The 20,134-nt window shown below is 31.7% G+C and overlaps 5 protein-coding genes and 1 long non-coding RNA gene across 8 annotated transcripts; 4 read left to right on the forward strand and 2 right to left on the reverse strand.

The window, feature by feature from the left end:
- Nucleotides 1-147: 147 nt before the first annotated feature.
- LOC107365014 (peptidyl-tRNA hydrolase 2, mitochondrial) lies at nucleotides 148-920 on the reverse strand. The gene is made up of 2 exons (XM_015932475.3): nucleotides 770-920; nucleotides 148-708 (listed from the first exon to the last, which is right to left on the reverse strand). Exons 1-2 carry the CDS (start codon nucleotides 865-867, stop codon nucleotides 279-281), a joined length of 528 nt encoding a protein of 175 aa, XP_015787961.1. The 5' UTR covers nucleotides 868-920; the 3' UTR covers nucleotides 148-278.
- Nucleotides 897-2,626, forward strand: LOC107365013 (uncharacterized). Its single transcript, XM_015932474.3, has 3 exons — nucleotides 897-1,401; nucleotides 1,488-2,153; nucleotides 2,213-2,626. The coding sequence occupies exons 1-3, from the start codon at nucleotides 1,140-1,142 to the stop codon at nucleotides 2,560-2,562; spliced, it is 1,278 nt and encodes a 425-aa protein (XP_015787960.3). The 5' UTR covers nucleotides 897-1,139; the 3' UTR covers nucleotides 2,563-2,626.
- A 207-nt stretch (nucleotides 2,627-2,833) lies between these two features.
- Nucleotides 2,834-4,503, forward strand: LOC149093580 (uncharacterized). Its single transcript, XM_089269149.1, has 2 exons — nucleotides 2,834-3,876; nucleotides 3,940-4,503. The coding sequence occupies exons 1-2, from the start codon at nucleotides 2,899-2,901 to the stop codon at nucleotides 4,135-4,137; spliced, it is 1,176 nt and encodes a 391-aa protein (XP_089125275.1). The 5' UTR covers nucleotides 2,834-2,898; the 3' UTR covers nucleotides 4,138-4,503.
- On the forward strand, nucleotides 4,460-7,174 carry LOC149093581 (diacylglycerol kinase epsilon-like). The gene is made up of 3 exons (XM_089269147.1): nucleotides 4,460-4,599; nucleotides 4,699-6,761; nucleotides 6,848-7,174. Exon 2 carries the CDS (start codon nucleotides 4,924-4,926, stop codon nucleotides 6,715-6,717), a length of 1,794 nt encoding a protein of 597 aa, XP_089125273.1. The 5' UTR covers nucleotides 4,460-4,599; nucleotides 4,699-4,923; the 3' UTR covers nucleotides 6,718-6,761; nucleotides 6,848-7,174.
- A 246-nt stretch (nucleotides 7,175-7,420) lies between these two features.
- On the reverse strand, nucleotides 7,421-18,106 carry LOC107364967 (synaptotagmin-4). Of its 3 annotated transcripts, none has more exons than XM_015932427.3 (7): nucleotides 17,685-18,106; nucleotides 14,745-15,011; nucleotides 13,787-13,986; nucleotides 13,492-13,725; nucleotides 10,122-10,361; nucleotides 8,925-9,048; nucleotides 7,421-8,570 (listed from the first exon to the last, which is right to left on the reverse strand). In XM_015932427.3, the coding sequence occupies exons 1-7, from the start codon at nucleotides 17,740-17,742 to the stop codon at nucleotides 8,263-8,265; spliced, it is 1,431 nt and encodes a 476-aa protein (XP_015787913.2). In that variant the 5' UTR covers nucleotides 17,743-18,106; the 3' UTR covers nucleotides 7,421-8,262. The 3 variants fall into 3 exon arrangements, with proteins under 3 accessions (XP_015787913.2, XP_025017204.2, XP_025017203.2); XM_025161436.2 differs by lacking the exon at nucleotides 17,685-18,106 and adding an exon at nucleotides 15,325-16,305; XM_025161435.2 differs by lacking the exon at nucleotides 17,685-18,106 and adding an exon at nucleotides 15,845-16,278.
- LOC107364968 (uncharacterized) lies at nucleotides 16,569-19,072 on the forward strand. The gene is made up of 3 exons (XR_001569309.3): nucleotides 16,569-16,702; nucleotides 16,822-17,061; nucleotides 17,136-19,072. It is a non-coding gene; the product is annotated as an uncharacterized LOC107364968 (long non-coding RNA).
- The last annotated feature ends 1,062 nt before the right edge of the window (nucleotides 19,073-20,134 follow it).

Consider the following 20,134-nt stretch of genomic DNA (forward strand, 5'->3'; position numbering starts at 1 on the left):
TATCTCATTTGATCGTAACTACTCATATAATAACGTTATCCATTAGTCTCGCGAATGCCTACATGATCATGGATTATAATTTGGTGTTTCAATAACATATTTCCTTTGAAAGTCCGTAAAATTATAAGCATGAATCACGTACAGAAGTTTGTTTGAATTGGCTTTTAGTTTTATTAAATTAGTAGTTGAATCCCTCGTAGTGAAAACCCACAAAGTAATTGATTGATTAACAATCGAATTTGTCACAGAGAATAATGAATATTCGTTTTTGATCCATCTCAATACAATTTGAGGCCACCAACAATTTTGTTGATTGCAGTAGCTTGATCTGGTCCTATAGCAAGAGCTGTTACTGACCCATTTGGCTTTTCTGCCGATCTTTCAGAATCTCGAATCAACCCTGTTATTAGCCCTTCGTCACTGGCTAATTTCTCAAGGTTTTCCAAATGCTCATCGTCAGTACCTTTGAGAACAATCTTTTTAGATCCTTGCGATGCCCAATAATCAGCTTTGGATGAATCTTTGATCAAAGTCTTCGTGAAAGCCGAGATAGCAGCATGACCACATTGTCCAACTATCACACCCTTTTCCATCTTGAGCTTTTGATTTACAACCAGAACCATTTTATATTCAACATCTCCTTCAGGACTTTTTGGTTTACTTCCCATAACGATTTGGCGTAAATTTTCAAGAAAACTTAGAGGAGATCTGTGAGCAAATAGAGAAGATGTTAAAACATAATGAAAGAAATAAAATTTTCGTTACTTACGGTTTAGATCTAAAATAAAGGCTAATCGCCAGACCAACACTGATACCGGTAAATATACCGACATTGAAATCGCTAAACAAGAATTGAGTAATTGCCATGTTTAATAGGAATTAAATTGAGAATTTGAAAACGGAATGAGAACAGCGAAAAAATTTTACTAAACGGAACACATGGCAAATTGTCTCCATAGTAACTATGATGCTTCCTGTTACTTTCAATTTTCAGTGCTTCTTGAATCTTTTTCAGTCAATCTTTTCATAATCAAACAATTAAAGTTTTTAAACTTTTCAGTCAAAATTAATATGCTAGAGTACTGTCATTGTATTATCATATTCATCAGAAGCTGACAATCTGTGATAACAATTTCATAATGAAAGTAAACCACATGTGTTCAATTTTTGTATCTGTTAAGTTCAAATTGTCAACTAGATTTTTTAATAAATGTTGTTATTCAACCGATAGGATTGGATATTCATCTAATAACAGATTTTTAAATGTTTGTGTTTTTGGAAATCATCAGTCCGGCAAAACTCTATTATGCTCTACACTGACTAAGGCGCTATCCAAAATCAATTCAACCCAGTATATACCAGTTGATGTTTTGGATAGTAATGAAGATGAAAAGAAAACAGGTAAGTTAACAGTTAAGTTCCCAGTTTGACAAACTATTTTATTTAGTTTATTCATTTATTTAACTGCATTATTATTATGTTTTTAGGATCCACTATCAACCTTTCATTTGCACCTATCAACACTGGGAACTCTGAAGTTACTTTAATTGATTGTCCTGGTAGAGATATTTTAATCAACCCAAGAATAACAGGATTAACTATCGCTGACTTAGGAGTTTTGGTTGTTTCTTGTGATCAAGATTCATTAGTGGACATCATTAGGAAGGAACTAGCCTTAGCTAGACATTTCAATCTCAGAGAAATTGTTCTATTCCTCAATAAGTCAGATTTGAAATTTTTAGATGGTAATGTACATACAAATGAATCCATAAAGAAACTACTGAATCAATATGGATACCAAAGTGATCTCATATTTTCTGGAAGTCTTTTGGAACCCGATGCGGATGATCAACCTCAAATCAAACAACTAATAGATTATATCGACAAATTTCCAATTCCTAAACGTGATTCAGTATCTCCAGTGTACATGAAAGTTATCACAACCAAAGTCTTGGACAGCAGCGATACTTTTGTCTTAGGATATCTTGAAAAAGGTACATTTTCTGTTGGACAAAATTTTACCGTTCTTGGAAAAGGACGCGAGTTTGATGTTTGTGTCTCCGAAATTCTTGACTCCGAATGTGATAAAATTGAAGCTGGATCCTTATGTAAAATAATGCTACGAGGAAATAGAAGAAGATGGCTGTCAAAAGGTAATGTCACATTTTTTTTGTTGATTTCAACTTTTAATTTTGTATTTTTTTCTCTTTAGGGGTTGTCATCACAAATCCTGGATCATACCAAGCTAACGACCACTTTAATTGCTCGATCACACCAACTTCTGCAGATGATTATTTCAAGGAAAGTTTTGGCCAAAACCTTCCATTAGACCTTTACTCTGACCAACCGCACAGTTTCTGTCGCGTTAAGGCTTTAGATTACTGTAAAGTAGACAATATGTACAATTGCAATATAAAACTAAGTGATGCTCAAGTCTTATCCAAAAATTACCCATTTGTATTAGCCAAAAATAAAATACTAGTTGGTCTCGGAAAAGTCAATGAAATATTACCAAATCTCAATGCCGAAGATAAGCTGAGGATGCATAAAAAATTGCAATGAAACCGAATCTGTATAAAACCAAATCAATTTTTTGTTATAATTAATAAATTGTATTTAAGAGCTATGACTAAACTGGCAAATGTTTATTTTGATGTCCAACTTGAAGATTGATTATAATCATTCAATTTTATTCAATTTTGTAACTTACGAATTGTTTACCAAACTCTCATCCATCAAATCAAATGTCAACCAAATTTAATTTACCTACAATGGTCCATTTGAGAGCCAAATTACTTTTCCAAGAAAACAATTGGACTCTTGACTATTTGCCTCAAATTTCGAGTTTCTTATTCAGACTTAATCATTGGTAAAGAGGATAACAATTTTTAACCTAACATGAGCACCATTAGATCTAACGGAGCTGCTAGTCTATACGACTATTATATCCAATCTAATCAATTTTTTTCTGTAATTGAACGATCAACAGATTACGTGAAAGTTTTTAAATTCATTGGAATGATTGGCCTTTGCGAAAAGATTTACATGACCATTCTTTACACAGGAACTCTGATCAACGAGTTGATGGGTAAAAATGACTTTTTTGACGAAACCAACAATCGGATTCTATTTAATTTATTTACAACCATAGATCAACTCTTTATATTTCACGATTGGTTCACATTTGATCCCTTCTTATTCAGCTCTGCTTTCGATGAAATCTGGAAAACATTACCTTTCTCTAATGCAACTACACACAAAATAGAGTCACAATTAACTTACTGTAAATTGAACTTCACCATACTAACCCTGTCTCAATTTATCTTATGTTATGCTCTTCTGTTCCACGACCCTTTGGTTGAACAGAAAAAAGTATCGAATCTAACTTACATCAGTAAAGTGTTCAACGTATTGGGATATGGATATTCACTGTTTATTGTAAACCACCTTCTGATTACCGGTGTTTTCCTCCATTCTGGTTTTGTCTCCTTGTCGTCCATTTTGGATTCATTGGTTAACTATTCCAAGACGAAGTTATGTCTGTCAAAACAACATCTTAGGCCCAAAATAATCTGTTATTATCGAAATGTGTACAATTTTTTAGGACAATTAACCGATTTAACAGATAGATCACACAGAATGTTTATTGGTACATTTTACTTGACTTGTGTTCCCAAGATGGTTACTATGGTTTATGACATTGTCTTTACTGGTGCTGAATTCAAAATATTTCACATAGCTGAAGCTTGTGCTAATGTGATCAGATTAATTGTAATAACCAATAGTGTGGCTGAAATACCAAATTACACAGCAAATTTTTGGAAAACAATTTATTCATTTTCAATAGTTTGTACAGACTCTCCGAGTATGAACGAGGTAAGTTCCTTGCTTTCGTCTCTGTTTGATTGTCAATAAACATTTGTTTTATCATTATTTTAGGCAAATTTATTTCTGGAAGCGAGTCTTAACCAAAATTATGGAATCAAAATTTTTTCAAGCAAAGTCATAACTTATGCAATAGTACCTACAATAATTACCACAATTGCAACCTATTTCATAGGTATAGCGTCATACCAGAGAAGCCGAATCTATGCTTGCTTCGATAAAGCCAATGACACTAAATGTCTTGTTGATTGAAAGCAAGTAAAAATGGACAAAGTGATTTAATTTGATAACATATTCGGAAAGAATAGACTTCATTTTTGTGGCTTTTAATTTGTTTAAGAGATTGGTTATCAACGATTTTCAGTGAAGTTCAGTTTCTCAGTTTTGACTTGAACTTTCTGCTGATACGCAATTAGGTGAAAATCCCTTACAGTGTGTAACTCTTAACTTAAGAGTCTTAAGTTAAGAGTCACAACCACATGATCAAGTGTAAACATTAGTTGTTTATTAAAAATGAATGTTGACTGTTTTCATTCCTTATCTTGATTCTGTCATGAATCATATTTATTTTTAATTTGTGAAGCAAGAAAATGGATCAATAAAATGATTTTGTTCTTGTATAAAGTTATAATAATTTACAGAAGCCATGATTGGATGGAAAGGTGTTTTTCTCAGAAAGTGTTCTCTCAAGAATGCTACTTGTCTAACTAACTTGTAAGTGAACTTGCATAATGGGTTGTAGACTTAAAATAATCCTGTTGTTTACTGATATTTACTGATTGTTCGATCTTTTCATTATAATATACTATTCAGACATTTTAATTGGAAATCAATTACAAATGATCTGATTGTTGATAAAAGTGGCTGTTTGTCATCTGACTTCACATTAATTGTCAATTTGTGAAACAAGGATTGTTAACCTGCAGTAAATTTGATTCTTATTTGGGTTTCAATGTTTCTGTTTTATTCGAGATCTCTCTGGATCAATCAACTTTTGCTGTAAATGTCTTCCAGATTTTGTGATATCATTTAAACTGAATGATCATGGGTATCATGAGAATCTTTAAAAATTGCCGTCGTAAATCAACCATCAAACAAATTTACCATTCTTTCAAATTCATGTTGATTTCTACAATTATTGAGAACGTTGGTTCAACGTCGGAAGGTATCCCAAACAATGAGCTGGATCCTATTCACCGATCAAATTACCATTCGCTTGGATATGATTTATTCATTTATGGATCCGTAACATTATCCTTCATTTTAGCATGGAAATTACTAAAGATTTACCGTAACAGTATCACAATTCCCATTTATGATGCTTCAAAGGGTCATCATTGGGTCTCCTTTCAACTTCCACCGATGATGGTTTCCAATGTGGTATTTTGTAACATCTGCAAAGGTTTAATTGTTGACGGATTATACTGTGATTATTGTGGTATTTGTGCAGACAGTAGTTCATGTCATCATTCTGCTGACACTCAAATTCCATGTAAACTATCTTTCACTCGTGCTGATGATAATATTTCATTCCATCGCCATCATTGGGTTCAAGGAAATATATCTTCTCAATCTTCTTGTATTGTTTGTGGTGATGATATTGAAGAAAAAGAAGACGTTCTCCAAGATTTCAGATGTTGTTGGTGTCAACGGACGGTTCATGAAGCAGAATCATGTTACAATCAGATTTCTGATACACGTTGTGACTCTGGAAAATATGGTAAATACATCATTCCACCAGAATCCATTAAATGTCAATCTCGCTGGTTACGAGGGCGAAGTCAAGTTATTTGTTCCATCGATCCGACTAAACCAACTGAAAATTGGCAACCTCTGATAGTATTCGGTAATAGAAAAAGTGGAAACAATGATGGAGCCAAAGTATTACGAGCTTTTCGCTATGTTCTCAATCGTTGTCAAGTCATTGATCTAGCCAATGAATCACCAGAACAAGGCTTATATTGGTGTAAGGTTTTATCGAAAAATCATCCAGATATTGTGCCAGTTATTCTTGTTGCCGCTGGTGATGGTACAGTTGCTTGGATTCTTCAGACTATTGATAAAATGAAACTATCACCTGTTCCAATGGTTGGTATTATTCCTCTTGGAACCGGTAATGACTTGGCTCAAGTTCTTGGCTGGGGAGCAAGTTTCAATTGCGATTCACCACTAAGATTTATAATGGATTGTCTAGAGAAATCAAAATGTGTGCTATTAGATAGATGGTCAGTTAAAATATCCCCTCCAATATTTGGTCTTTCCTTCACTTATAAATCTCTAGTCATGAATAATTATCTATCTATTGGAGTTGATGCTTTGGTGGCACTAAATTTTCATCAAACAAGAGAATCAAAATATTACAGTTGGTTTGGCAGTCGATTGTTTAATAAATTTTTATACTTTAGCTACGGAACCAAAGATCTTTTGGAACGTAAATGCAGTGAATTGGAGAAAAAAATATATTTAGAGTTGGATGGAGTTAAGCAAGATTTACCTGAACTAGAATCAATTGTTGTCTTAAATATACCCAGCTGGGGTGGTGGAAAAGATATCTGGTCCATAGGTAGAAATTCAGAAAGCACTTTTCCTGATCAGCAGATAGATGACCAATTGATTGAAGTTTTAGGCATAACTTCTTCTTTCCATATTGCTCAAATAATGGTTGGACTTTCAGAGCCTCTTAGAATTGGAAGAGCCAAAACGGTGCTCATCAAGCTTACCGATAAACTTCCTATGCAAGTTGATGGTGAACCTTGGATCCAACACCCGTGTAGTATTAAAATTGATTGGCTTAATCAAGCAAAAATGTTGAAAGTTCCAGTTAAAGAATGAATTCAAATCTGCAAAGGAAAGCAAGAGTTCTTATAATTGTCAATGTAAGTAACATCTGATCTTTTTCCTTCTAATTTTGATGCACAATTACTTATACATGTATTTATTAACATTTTTTTCTTATTTTCAGTCTTTTGTGTCGTTTAGGACTGCTACTCATCTGACTAATGTGCTTAATAGTACATTATTTATTTCGTATTTTTTAATCAAAACAGGCGAATTATCATATTCAAAGTTTATCAACTATACAAGTTATCAAATCCATCTCCAAATCAGACTGAAATTTAGTATTTCTTATTAAAGTTCCATTCGAATAAGATACTTAAATGTGGTTTATGTGACTCACTTTCGGATATTTAACGAAAGAATCCCATGAAATCCCCTTTTGTAAATTCCCTTTCAGTTATTTAAATACTATTACCTTTCTTATCTAAATAAATTCTGTTAACTCAATTCATTCCAACCTACATTAAATTCCGATAAGCTACTGACACTAAATGTCTTGTTAAGTGAAAGCAAGTATCGTTATTTTATTGTTATCGCCCAACTCTAAATAGAAATATTAAATCTTTGAGGATTCAGGCAACTGTTTTGAATCTGACGACTCGGGAGACTTGTTTTCGTTGCATGCAATTTTGAATTGTTGAAATAATTTTCTGTAGCAAATTTAAATCATTTGCCTTGAAATAATTTACTTGGACAATTTATTTGGAAAGATATTTCGTTTTCGTGGCTTTTATTTTGTATAAGAGATTGAGGCGATTTGAAGTAGGCAATGAAAGAATCAAGGGAATCAATGGACAAGAAAAATAAGACAAATTGTAAATATTTTTGGTGGTAGAAAGAAAGCAAGAAAAAATTAAATTAACTATCAATATATTGGTATCAATTATATGTTGAGGGCACAATATAAATTAGATTTTACAAGCACATGATACATTTAAATTAAACGCAATGATTTTTTTTGTTAAATGGTATGAACTTGTGACAAACCAAATCGTTCGGTAAAATAAAAACAATGATATTAATTTTGATTTTGCGTTATTTTTTCTGGATATAATTGCATGACAATTCACATCACTGTAATCTGCATCAATTTCATAAATCATTCTGAACAATTTGGATTCTAGATTACGGATCGTTTCTCAATTTTGCCACCAAACTATTGGACAATTTGTCAACCATCTAATAAACAACAGTGTAAATTGACTGATCAAATTGTTGCATTGAATATTGGAAAAAAGGAGATCAATTAATTTATACAATTTAATGACTTGTAATGGCAAAGATAAACCCTTTAAATGAGGATCTTTTTCAAATTACAATCACATCTAAAGTACTTTTAGCTTGTCCACCATAGATAACAATTATGGAATCAACTGAACATATTCAAGGTGGTGATTATTAGTGTTAACGGCTGATGAATTGGCTATGTTTATGTGATTATGTTTCTACGGGGGTGAAATATTTAATGATGATTTGTTGCTTCCATTGTGATTTGCCTGATTCTCCATCAAATTAGTTCGTTTTAATCAGACCAATTCATTATTCTCGAAGATTGTGCCATTCAGCAATTTGTCTTCTTGGTGAGGCACCAACTTCTTGCCAATGACGCTGAGCAGTTGGTCCCGAATTGGATCCTATCTCAAGTTTACCAATTACTTCATTTTTCGTTTCACGATCATAATCAAGAACTAGAAACTCGAGACTCAAATATTCCAAATTTTCAGTCGATGGTACATCAAAGACAAAGCTTTCATTGAAAACGGGATCGGTTGTGTGCTTTTTCACATGAGTCTTTTTCTTGGCTATCCTTTGTCCATTGAAGAGAAGGTAAATTTTAACAAATGGATCTGCAATAAAGACCAAATAAAATTAGAATCAAAAATCATCAGAAATAAATCAAACAGAAGAAAAGTAAAAACAGTAAATGAATGATTCAGTATTTACAGCAATAATTCAAACTTGAGTTGTTTTTTGCCTCTTTGACATTTTAATTTACTCTAGCAAACAACTAATTAATAATACATAACTTAATAAGTCAGTAAACTCATTCCAACTAAAATCAAAAGTCTAATCTTTACATTCCAATTAATTTTAATCAAGCTCAAAAGCAACCATGAAAGTCAACATCTGATTTTTCTGGAACTTTTCACTTTTCTTTGCTTTACTATACCTCAAGTTCATCCTTAAAATGTAATACTTACCACACAATCGGTTGATGTCTATTTTAGGCAAATTGCGAGCTTTGAGTACAACAACGGTTAACCGATTCGCTGCCGGTTGGTAACATAAAGAGACAAGGATTTCACCTCTTCCTTGAGACCGAATCTAAAAAAAATCAATAAACGTTACATTAATGACAAATAATTAAGATAGACAGCAATATTGACATTAATTTCATGGACAAGACTTACACCAAGAAAAGCCTCTAAAGCTTGACTAATCAAAGTCAAGCCAAACTAGCATTAAAGACTGATCAGAGGTCCGCTTGTAAACCCTAAAAGTATATCTTCAAATTTGGATTCACTTTTTTTAATGTAAGCAGTTTTTAAAATAATCAATATTCGGTTTCCATCGTTTTCAAGGTTTTCATTAAGTTGAAAGATATTCTTGTTGACGATAAACTCAGACATTTTTCCACTCATCAAATCCTGAATCATGAATTCTTCAATATATTTCTCTATAAACTGGACAAAGTTTATTACGTTCAACATTTACTGATTGTTATTAACATTGACATTTCTTAAGGAATGCAATATCAATGTTCAAACACAATAATCGTGTTCTGGTTGCTAAGTTTTGTGAATTCAATTCAATCAAAAGCATCATACCAACAATTGATTGTCCAGTTTCACATTATCAATATTAGATTCAACATGATAATACTATCGATCCAGCAAACAATCAAAATAATGACTTAAAATGTAAAAAGATGAGATTTTCTTAAAAAAACGAATTTTTCTTTACTTTCAACGAATCAATTGTAAACAATCTTTCCATTTATTTCAATTCAAAGGTTAACCCTGATTAATTCAGTGAAAACAAAAAAAACACAAATTAATTCCAGACTTTATATGAAAAGACTATCAAGAAAGTAAGAAATCAGAATAATACTGAATCACTATTTGCTGAGTTGTAATGAAAAACAAAATGAAGCCATTTTTCACTAAATAATCAAATCTCCATTAAAGTTACGATAATTGGTTACAGTCAAGTGTATTAAGATCTTTGATTACATACAATTGACATGGAAATATGAACAAACACTCAATGCGAAACAATGATTGTTGAAATTGAAGAATCCAAACAAATATTGAACAAAATGACTGCCAAATATTATCTTTAAACATGATTAGAGTTGTAATTTTGGGTAAACTATAAAGTGGTCACTAATACTTTACCTTCATAGACCTTGGACAAATGTCTTCAACAAGTGATATCTGCTTTTCAAGTGTATCGAAGTGAAGATGAGCCAATTGGTAAAACACTTCACCGATTACATCGTCCCTTGAATAACGGTCAAAACTGAGGACAACAAAGTGTAAGCAGGTTTTCGCTAATATGTCTGGTGTTATCTCGTAAAATATGAACTCTTCATCGTAAATTGGGTTATTGGTCTTCTTGAGAACCCGAGTTTTCACCTAAACAGAAAAAACAAAATATAAATTGAAATAAAATTCAAAATGTCACATTTTCCATTTGATATTCAGTTCCATTTTACCTCATCATAATGTCAACTTATCATTCAATTTGAATTGACTATCATTGTCAAAATTGAAATTCACGTTTCGACTCAATTTTTGCCCAAAAATTGTCAACCTTTAAACATTTCCTTGCCTCAAGCTTGAGATACAGATGTTGATGAACCCAAAAATACATTGATTTGGACAACGATAGTAAATGCATTTAACTTGGTTGGAACCGTTTGTTGAGAAGTTAATTTGAATAAATCTAATTTTTCTGGTCAATCCAATTAATCTTTGTTCACACTTGAGACATTTGAATGTCAAGGTGAATCAATAATCAAAATGATAACTTGATCATTTCGTGATGTTTCTTTGATAGACTCAATCACCTTATTACAGTTTATCTGGTTGACCAAAAAGAGTCTGAAGATGAGACAATTATGGAAACGCACATTAACCAAATATTACAGAGTTAACAGTAAAAGGTATTTCCATTTCATGATAAATCAATAATTTAACTGATTGTATTACGTTCAACAACATTGAGTGTCAATCAAATTTACTTGATGGTTATAAAGTGATCATCCCTTAACAACCCATTCGTATGTTAACCCAAAATGAATGTTGGTTAACAAACGACCAAAATATAACATTTTAAATACATTTACAAAAGTTCAACTGTCAAATTGAAACAACAATTGATTAAATGAAAATTAAATGTATTTACAAAGATGTTAACCCAAAAATAGAATCGTCATTGAACGCTATTCAAGCTGTTTGATGGATTGATTAAACATTAATAACTGTCTCCATAAAATTGTAACTGTTAATCAATTTGAGGTTAAATTGGTTCAATTTAAATGTCAACAAGAGATTGAACCAAAAAAACATGTTAATTTCATTGTTTGACCCAAAAAAACAACAAGAACAATTGATTAAAATGGAACCAAATTGATTAAGTTGACCTTAATTTACTCTCATTGAGTAAAGCTGTTGAATGTTGATGTGAAACCATTGAAAGCATATTCATTTGATTGAATATCAAATTACATTATCATGACTAGAAAACACAGAAACCCAAAGAAGATATTATTACTGTTTCTTAATTCATAATAATATCTTTATATCAGGGATTGAAAGGATTGGACACAGATAAACAAGTAAACAAGGGTAATGATAATACAATAATAAACAGGTTAACAATTGAAATGGGACAAAAAGAATGCAAGAAAACATGGAAAAACATTTTTTTTTGTTTCTTCCCTTTCATGGTAAAAGTCTTGATTCATACTCCAAGGTTAAGGTTATTATTATCATGGATTATTATTCAATATTATTATTCCTATGTGAGTTGATGAAATTATCTTTGGTTGTTTAGCTTTGCTTCAGTTACTTTCTTGTCTTGCTTTCACCTCATGCACAGTAAACATTATCACAACTGTAATCATGAAGCTCATTATTATCGCAAAATTATTTACCTCTGAATGGATGAAAAACACTGTTGGGAAACAACAACAACAGTTGAGATGGAAAAGGTTAAAATGTTGAAAAGCTTCAGTTGAAACTGGTTAAGATTATAAGCTTTTTCATTGTAAATGTTTTTATTGTCTGGTAGCAACAATTTTACGCTGGTTCATGATCATGAAATGAACAGATGACAGTTAACAGGATTAATCAATGTTAATACTGTTATCTTTATCAAAATTGGAATAATTTATTTTTTGGGTTTTCTGTTGCAATTATTTTACAAAATGTATCCATTCAGTGTTTCCATTATCATGATAATCAAAATGATAATGCAGGGCATCAAAGTAATATACCAATTCATGGTTCAAATGATATTGAAAGTTAACTTGATAATATTTTCACCTGTCAAATTTGATTGGGTTTTATGCTTTCACTTGGCTGGCAAGTTTGTATTTACATTTATGCCATTAATTTTCAAAGGATTGTTAATGTTTACGATGAAATTTATTCAACAATTTAAATTACTTTGAACCACAATTTTGATCAATTTAAAAGCTCAAATTAATCTGTTTCATTGTATCTTTCACTATATCATCAAATGTTTACATCGAGATGGTTAACGATTCTCATGATAATTCTGGTTCAATAAGGTTAACTTGATTTTACACATTAATTTGAGAAATAAAAAAAATCATAAAAGTTATAATGTTATCACATTGAATGTAATATTAAATCAACATCCAACTACAAATTGTGAAAAGTCTAGAATCTGCAAAATCTCATGACAATTCCAACCAACATTTTCATCAGTTAATAAGAGATTAAGAATGAGGGAAATCTGTATTAACTGTATGAAAGTGATTAAAATGAATTATTGAAAGATGTTGAGAGGAAAACAAAAGCTTTTTAAGGAATGATAAATGTTGGAGTGAAAATTTTCTTGATAAAAATTGTTTGTAGTTTCAACAATCTTGAGGAAAGGAGGATCTGGATGAATAGGGAAAATTGTCTGAACTCTTTTTTTGAACATCTCCTAAAGTAAGAGGAATAATTGAAATCAAATTAGATATTCGTAATGAGCATGAAATTTTGATTCAGAAATTTATGATGAAAAAATTGGAGAAAAGGTGATTTTGCAGATTCTCCTTTGGAGAAAGCTTTTCAACAATTATATGCTTAAATTATTGATTGCTTCTGAGAGGCTGGAGATGAAATGTTGAGGAATCTAAGGAATCTCTTGGATAATTCTGTTAAATATACATGAGAAATAACAATGATATTATGGATGAAATATCATGATGGAAAAGATGAAAAAAGTAAAGAAAATTTAGGTTAAAAAGAGATCAAAAGGTATAAAGGGAAATGTTGAAAGGTATGTTGATGGTAAAAAAGATGCGATGAAATGATTTATTCAAAACTCTTTTTATACCAGTTTTGCTTCAGACAATTAAGGTATAAATAATTTGTTTGTTACTTTTGTATTAAATTGATTAAATATTGAATAATTAAACTGCTGGACTCAAAAGATGTTAGTGTTTCAATTTTGATGAGATTCGTCTCGTTTTTCCCATTGAATGATATTTTAACACTTTAAGGTTAAAATTGGGTTGATTCTTACCTTGTGTTGCTTGTCTGGTAATAATTGTAATTTAACATATGGATCAAGATCACCATGACTGGAGTCATGGCAAGGTAAACCAGTTGCTTTACCAATTACAATGCAAAGAGCTTGCTTCTCGTAATTGTATTTTAACTTGAAATGAAGTTTACCCAATTTTTTCATCTCTTCACCATCACTGACGATATTGTTGTTGTTACTTTCAATGGATCCTTTTGATTCCACAATTGAGTTCTAATAGAAATTAAATTCAAAGTTAATCAACTGTCCACTTTGACGATCATTGAAGTATTACCTGGTATTCATTTTGCTGATTTAGATTTTGATTATGATGATAATTTAATTCTTTGATGTTCTTGGACTCACTTATAGTCTCGATGGCAACTGGTTTTTCAATTATGGAATTGGATAACTTTTTAAGTCTATCTGATGATGAATCTTTGGAAAGCTTGTTATCAATCAGAGATTTTCGTTCACCAAGTCGTTCCTCTTGTTCTGGTTAAAAATAGGAAAAGAGAGGAAAAAAATGAATGAATATTTGATAATGAATTAGGAAATGGGGAAAAAAGTAGCAACAAGAGTATAAATGAAAGTCAGTAATCAATGTCAAAGTTAACAGCATCCCTTGAGTAAATTTGGTTTACTAATCATATCGACTTTAATAATTACTTCAAAACTAAGCTTCACTTCTAGATGGTAATATGAATGGAAAAGGGTTGAAAAATAATAGTTTCTTAATGTTTCACTGAATTACAAGATGAATGGGAATAAAGTGATTTTTTGTGTGTTTGTTGTGGATTTATTAGCAGGTATTAACAGTAGTGGTGGGAAAGGTGTGATATTATATAGACTTTTTTGCCTCTCATTGATGACTTCATTCATCACTTTAAATTGCAACTGGAAGACGAAACTAGTGTAGGAATATTTTATGAGGATGATGAAGGGGTGGAAAGATGGTTAGTATAAAAATGAGAGTTGATTATCGATCGAAGAAGGAAAGAGCAAAGGAAATGGCAAGTACAGCAATAAAGAGGAAGATCAATTGTGTTGAGAGAGCACTTGAGACTCGAGGTCTTCAAATATTTCAATATTGGCTGAAAATCATGAGTTGGTAAGGTTGAGTTGACAACAATGGGTAAGTGGGAAAATGGCTTCAATTGGTACGCATTAAAGAAGTGTTTAGATAGTAATTTTGTAAACATGTTGATGACTGTGATGGACTTGGGTTGAAATGGGAAAGATGAGAGACAAACCTCTGCTTGGAGGACTTTTGGATCCGGTTGGACTTGGGCTTTTCTTTAATGTTGGCCCTGTGGCCGATCCTCCAGGACTTTTAACGGCTGTAGATCTTCTTAAACTCAACGGTCTCTCGCCATTAGACGCTTTACGGAGAAGCAATGTTGTGTGATGGTCTGAGTTGTTGCTGGTTCGTCGACGGTAAATTAAGCATACCAGAGCTGCTGAAAGGACAATGAAAACTGAAGTTCCAATGCTCAATCCAAGGATAAGATTTCCATTCCCTGGAAAGGAAGAAAAGATGACAATAAAATAGGGTAACAATGATTAAGGAAAAGAAGGGGAATATTGATCATCTCTAGATTTGGGTTGGTAATTGATTTCTCGTTTGTGAGGAAAGTGAACATGTAAAATGGGTAATTTTGGTGCATGAGGAGAATTGAAAATGAAAGTATAGATAATGATGAGAATAAGATTGAAGTAAATGCTATGAAAGAAGCTCAACTGTTTGAAATTAGATTTCACACTAGAAATGATAGGCTTTATTTTCGGGTCAACATTAGACTAGGGACTAATCATTTAGATAGGTTTACACACTGTTCATTCTTGTTCAATTTGTTATTTACTTTGAGGCTGAAAGAAATAATGAGTTCAAGTAAATGGACTGTCCGAGCAACAACAAAAAGCAGGAAACTTGGAAGGTTCTCGAGATTCTCAAGAGCATTCTTGGTCGCAGTATTTGTTGTTCATTGGATGGATAATACGGATAACCATAATCATCAGCATATTTTTCACATTGACCATGGTTAGCAGTGAATCCATTCCAGAGGTTTATCATTAAAAGAAAGCTCAACGTTGATCTTTCAACACTTTTATATTAAGCATAGGGTTATAAGGTAACAGCTTATTCAGTTAATTGGAGTTGAATATAAATGATTTTTAAATTGATTCCAGGATAGGAAAGTAATGCATGAGAAATCACGTTAACAAGGATCACAGATGATGACGAGGAGAAGGCAGTTGATAACAGTGAATAAATTATCATGATGAACATTGAATAAATGATGACGGTATGTGTTGACGGGTTGAAGATTTGTTACAAATATAATTCAACTACCAGAATGAAAATAAATGACCATTGGAATATTGATTGAGAAAAGGCATCAAGAAACAATGTTGATGTAAACTAAATTATTTATCATATTGATTGATCACATTTATAAAACTAAACAATTTGGGATTGACGTTGAATCAATTACTTAGGAAATAATGATGATTATCGAAGTCTATTTTAATTAAGGCGTTAGGGAATACTAGTTACATGGATGTGTTTGAACTAGACGCCAAAATACAAGCTATAAAGTTACAAACAAAAGGCAAAACTGGTAAATGGGTAAAAAATGGAAACAAAACATGGAACAATGTAATTATGAACAACAAAATTTTCATTTCTAAAACACAGTTAACAATTAAAATCAGTAATGGCTTTTTAAAAAAAACAGTTCGATCAATCATTTGATAATTGAATCGATAATGGCGGTAATAAACACCAGAATGGGTTGAAACAAAGAAAGATGAGTCAACTACATATGGTTGGAAAGAGATTGTTACGCATAAAAATAGTAACCCTTTGTTTTAAAGGGTGACAACAATAAATGGGTTCGAGAGCTGAAAGCTTAATGAATGCTATTGGTTATAGATTATTGAAAAAAAAGATAAGAGTGGCGTTGACCACAAAGATTAAGGTAGTCCTACTCTACTCTTTGGTTGACCATTTATTCTTATCTTTTTATTCATTTATCTATAACCAATAGCTTTCATTAAGCTTTCAGCTCTCGAACCCATTTATTGTTGTCACCCTTTATCATTTTACTCGTTTCTTAATTTTTCTTCTCCAACTGTGTTTATCTGATAATCAAACTGTGAACAATTCAAGCCAGGATATTTTATATTTATAAATACTAATTTTGGTGAGGTAAGGGATTGATTACTATTTGATTGATTTGAATTAAATATAGCCAGAAGCTAGCAAGCTTGTGCGTTTCAGTTTTTTCTTGATTGAATCTGAACTCTTTCGTCTTTTCTTTTATTTAGGATCATATTTATGTAATTGTTATGCCAATTGATGGTGATGACAGTGGTCAATTAATCTTGTTACATGGTAACCCAAACATTCGAAGTTATATAACATTTGTTTTCATTGGATAATTTGAAATATATTGAAATGTCGGTCGGTTCAAAAGCTATTTCAATGGATAGGATCAATGGACAGGATCATTAGGAAGCTTTCAGGATGCAAGGTTCATAATTGTTTTTGGAAGACAATTGTAACATGTAAATATTCATTAAACAGAAATTGATTGGTTTCATTGATTTATCTAACCTATAGATTTCTCTTCTTTTTCCAGGTTATTAAATAAATTCTGGAAAAGCTAAGCCAATTATCGCAGTAAAATCACACCATCAAACTTGAAGTTATCACCTATTTTAGGATAAACTTCATTAACTCAGTTGAGATTCTTTCGAGTTAACTAAATTGAAAACTTAAGCGCTTAATTACTTGGTTATGGTGGATGGATCGAATGAGATGTCTATCCATTGGGAAAACCATATAAAGGAAATAAAGTAAAGGAAACGAGTAGGAGTAAGAAAATCAATTGAGCAGTGAGTGTTCCTGAGGAATGGAAGCCAACTCTAATGAAATATTAATTTTTTTGAAAGAAAATGATGAATTATTGAAACATGAGAAGTAAATACAGTCAATTGTGTTGAAATAAAGTTCATCCTATCCTGAAACAAGTGAAGTATCAAGAACAATTATCATACCTTCAATCAATGTCAATTGATAGCATGAGATGCCAATGAAAGAGGAGATGAAAATGTCAAAGAAAAACGATGAAACAAGGAATCAAGTTTGATGATCAAGGTTAATGTTAAAAAAAATATTGTAAATTTACCGTTTTCAATGGCTCTGGTTTGCTTAATAGTGTCCAATGATGAGGGTTCAAATCTCATCTTTCAATCACCATTGATCACATTTAAATCCACTATTTGAACCGGTTCCGTGGAGGTTAATGGAAACTACACCGAAAAGAAACTCTCTATTCACACACAATCAAGTTATGGATCCAAATTACTACTGACCAGAAAACACGCAAGAGTAAAAATATTGTTTGGTGTGTTATTCAAGGAAACAATATGCAACAACAGTATAGAGGAATCCAAAAAGTATCCAAAAAATTGAATATAAAATGTTTATATACACATTGAAGACATTCAACCAAACAAAGAGTTAAAGTTAGAAGAATTCTCTCTATTTTGGATAACCATGATCAACTTTTTTGCCTCCTGTCAACTTATTTGTGTATTCACTCTTTCTCCTTGGATAATGGCGAATACATGGAGGATGATGAAAAAAAGAGTGAAAAGAAAGATATAAACTCACCGAGGGAGATTCGAGAGGAGGAAAAATAGAAAGGCAGAAAGCTTGGAAAAGCTTGAGTAACCGTCAGACTCAGAGGAAAAAGGACGCCACAGAAAGAGATGTTATAAGAGTCTTACAAGAGCTAAAGGAAAGGGAAAAAGAAGGAGAAAATCAAGAATGGATGAAAAGAAGAGAAGATGAAGAGCAATGAAAAAAAACTGCTATAATGATGAACCAAATGTTGATGACGATAAAAGGATCCCTCGTGTGACGTTTTTACAAATTTATAGTTTGAATCGATTTTTCGATCCACCTCAAACTCTTCCTTTCTTCAACATCATCATCATCATTGCTTTCACCCTCAAACCCACTCCATGATCAGCTATCAATAATTCTCACTTGGAATCCCTTCTCAGAGGTCTCCCTGTTCTTCCTTTTCATACAGTTAACTTTTCGCTTACCTGACTTGCTCTAGACAATCTTGTCTTCTTGCCATGCACATTCACTCATTTTCATCATTATGGTCCAGTCTAATATCATTTTTTTCACATTTATTTCTATCACATTAACTTTATTATCTTTATCCGTTTGTCAATGTTTTTTTTCAAATAACTCACTATTCAACCTAAACTATTGTCATCGACATCTTTAACTGACCACTCTTTTTCCCCTTTCAAATCCAATCATGTTAACCATTCCTGTCTTTTTGTCCATCAATTTTCCTTTTCTTTTCATTCAATTCGCAATTCGATACAAAATCTTTCCATTCTTCAATCTCTTTAGAGTTGCTCCAATTTCACTTCAGCTAATATTATCAAACCTGTCCTTATGGTGGTCAGTGCATGTAAACAACATTTACAACTTATTCAAGTAATAATGCTACAATTACATCAAATATTGCTTTTTTATTGAAAAATTGACCCATTTATACTTGTTTTTTCCTATTAAGCTAAAGGTCACTGTTATTGTTTGCTAGTCAAATAGACTGGATAACAATACGGATGACATTTATAAAACAACAATCTAACACCATATTATATTAGTTATGTAAAAATTTACTAATGGTATGTTACTCAATATAACTGTCACCAGTTATGATAGCCAAAGGACTTTGAATTTACAGTGTTAGCTTGAAATTTTGACGTAAACCGAAATTTTGTCAATCTAAAAATAAAATGAGAATACGATTCTTTTGTCTAACAACTTAATATAATTAAGATACTTGTTAAAGACTTTTAGGTTCATTTGACACCGTTAATAGGTGAAATCATCTTTAAACCGATTGTGAAATTGTGATTACAATCAATGAGTTACATGTAAGAATGAGTTTTAGATTAGTAATTATCAATTTACAGAAGAATCAGAGGAAAAGTGTAAAATAATAGAGTTACAGAGAGAATTTGTTTTTGTTTGAAAAGCAAAAAAGAATCTATTACAATTTATAAGAGATACTTGTAATAATTAAAATTAATTATAATTAACATTATAATAATTAGCGTTATTGTTAATTTTAATCATCATTGAAGTGTTGTTCACTATCAATAAGCCAAAATTGTCAATGCTGAAGACTTTCAAATGTTCCAAAGTAACTCGATAACGTTTCTTTTCCTATTTCCATCCAATTTCCATTATTCAATTGTAATTGTAACATTGGGGACAAAAATCAACTGTCGACAATTAAAATGAATGGCAAACTCGACATTACCAGAGATGATAATTATGGTCAAAATGGGACGATGAGACAGTTACAAAAACAATGAATCTTCAGTTATCAAAAGTAGTTCCATAAAGCAATCTTGATTCGAAAATTTCAAGTTACATTTCATTTCATGTCCCACCGTCCAATCCATAACCAAATTAATTAATCAATCTTTTAAATTGTTTCCATGATTTCCATTGCTTGATATTATCCAATTTTACAGTTTGATCCATTGGTTGTAATTCCATCATTCGTAAAGTACTTTAAAATATTCATCAACTTCA

This window comes from Tetranychus urticae, chromosome 3 (genome assembly GCF_039701765.1).
Source record: "Tetranychus urticae isolate SD_2017Ah chromosome 3, NJAU_TeUrti_SD_1.0, whole genome shotgun sequence".
Classification (NCBI taxonomy): domain Eukaryota; kingdom Metazoa; phylum Arthropoda; class Arachnida; order Trombidiformes; family Tetranychidae; genus Tetranychus; species Tetranychus urticae.

Coding starts and splice junctions, on each gene's coding strand:
- LOC107365014 (XM_015932475.3), bottom strand. CDS start 867: ATGGCAATTACTCAATTCTTGTTTAGCGATTTCAATGTCGGTATATTT. Junction 709..769: donor CTTTATTTTAGATCTAAACC/GTAAGTAACGAA, acceptor ATTTGCTCACAG/ATCTCCTCTAAGTTTTCTTG.
- LOC149093580 (XM_089269149.1), top strand. CDS start 2,899: ATGAGCACCATTAGATCTAACGGAGCTGCTAGTCTATACGACTATTAT. Junction 3,877..3,939: donor ACTCTCCGAGTATGAACGAG/GTAAGTTCCTTG, acceptor TCATTATTTTAG/GCAAATTTATTTCTGGAAGC.
- LOC149093581 (XM_089269147.1), top strand. CDS start 4,924: ATGATCATGGGTATCATGAGAATCTTTAAAAATTGCCGTCGTAAATCA.
- LOC107364967 (XM_015932427.3), bottom strand. CDS start 17,742: ATGAGATTTGAACCCTCATCATTGGACACTATTAAGCAAACCAGAGCC. Junction 13,726..13,786: donor ATCAGCAAAATGAATACCAG/GTAATACTTCAA, acceptor AATTTCTATTAG/AACTCAATTGTGGAATCAAA. Junction 10,362..13,491: donor TACCAGACAAGCAACACAAG/GTAAGAATCAAC, acceptor TTTTCTGTTTAG/GTGAAAACTCGGGTTCTCAA.
- LOC107365013 (XM_015932474.3), top strand. CDS start 1,140: ATGAAAGTAAACCACATGTGTTCAATTTTTGTATCTGTTAAGTTCAAA. Junction 1,402..1,487: donor TGAAGATGAAAAGAAAACAG/GTAAGTTAACAG, acceptor TTATGTTTTTAG/GATCCACTATCAACCTTTCA. Junction 2,154..2,212: donor AAGAAGATGGCTGTCAAAAG/GTAATGTCACAT, acceptor TTTTCTCTTTAG/GGGTTGTCATCACAAATCCT.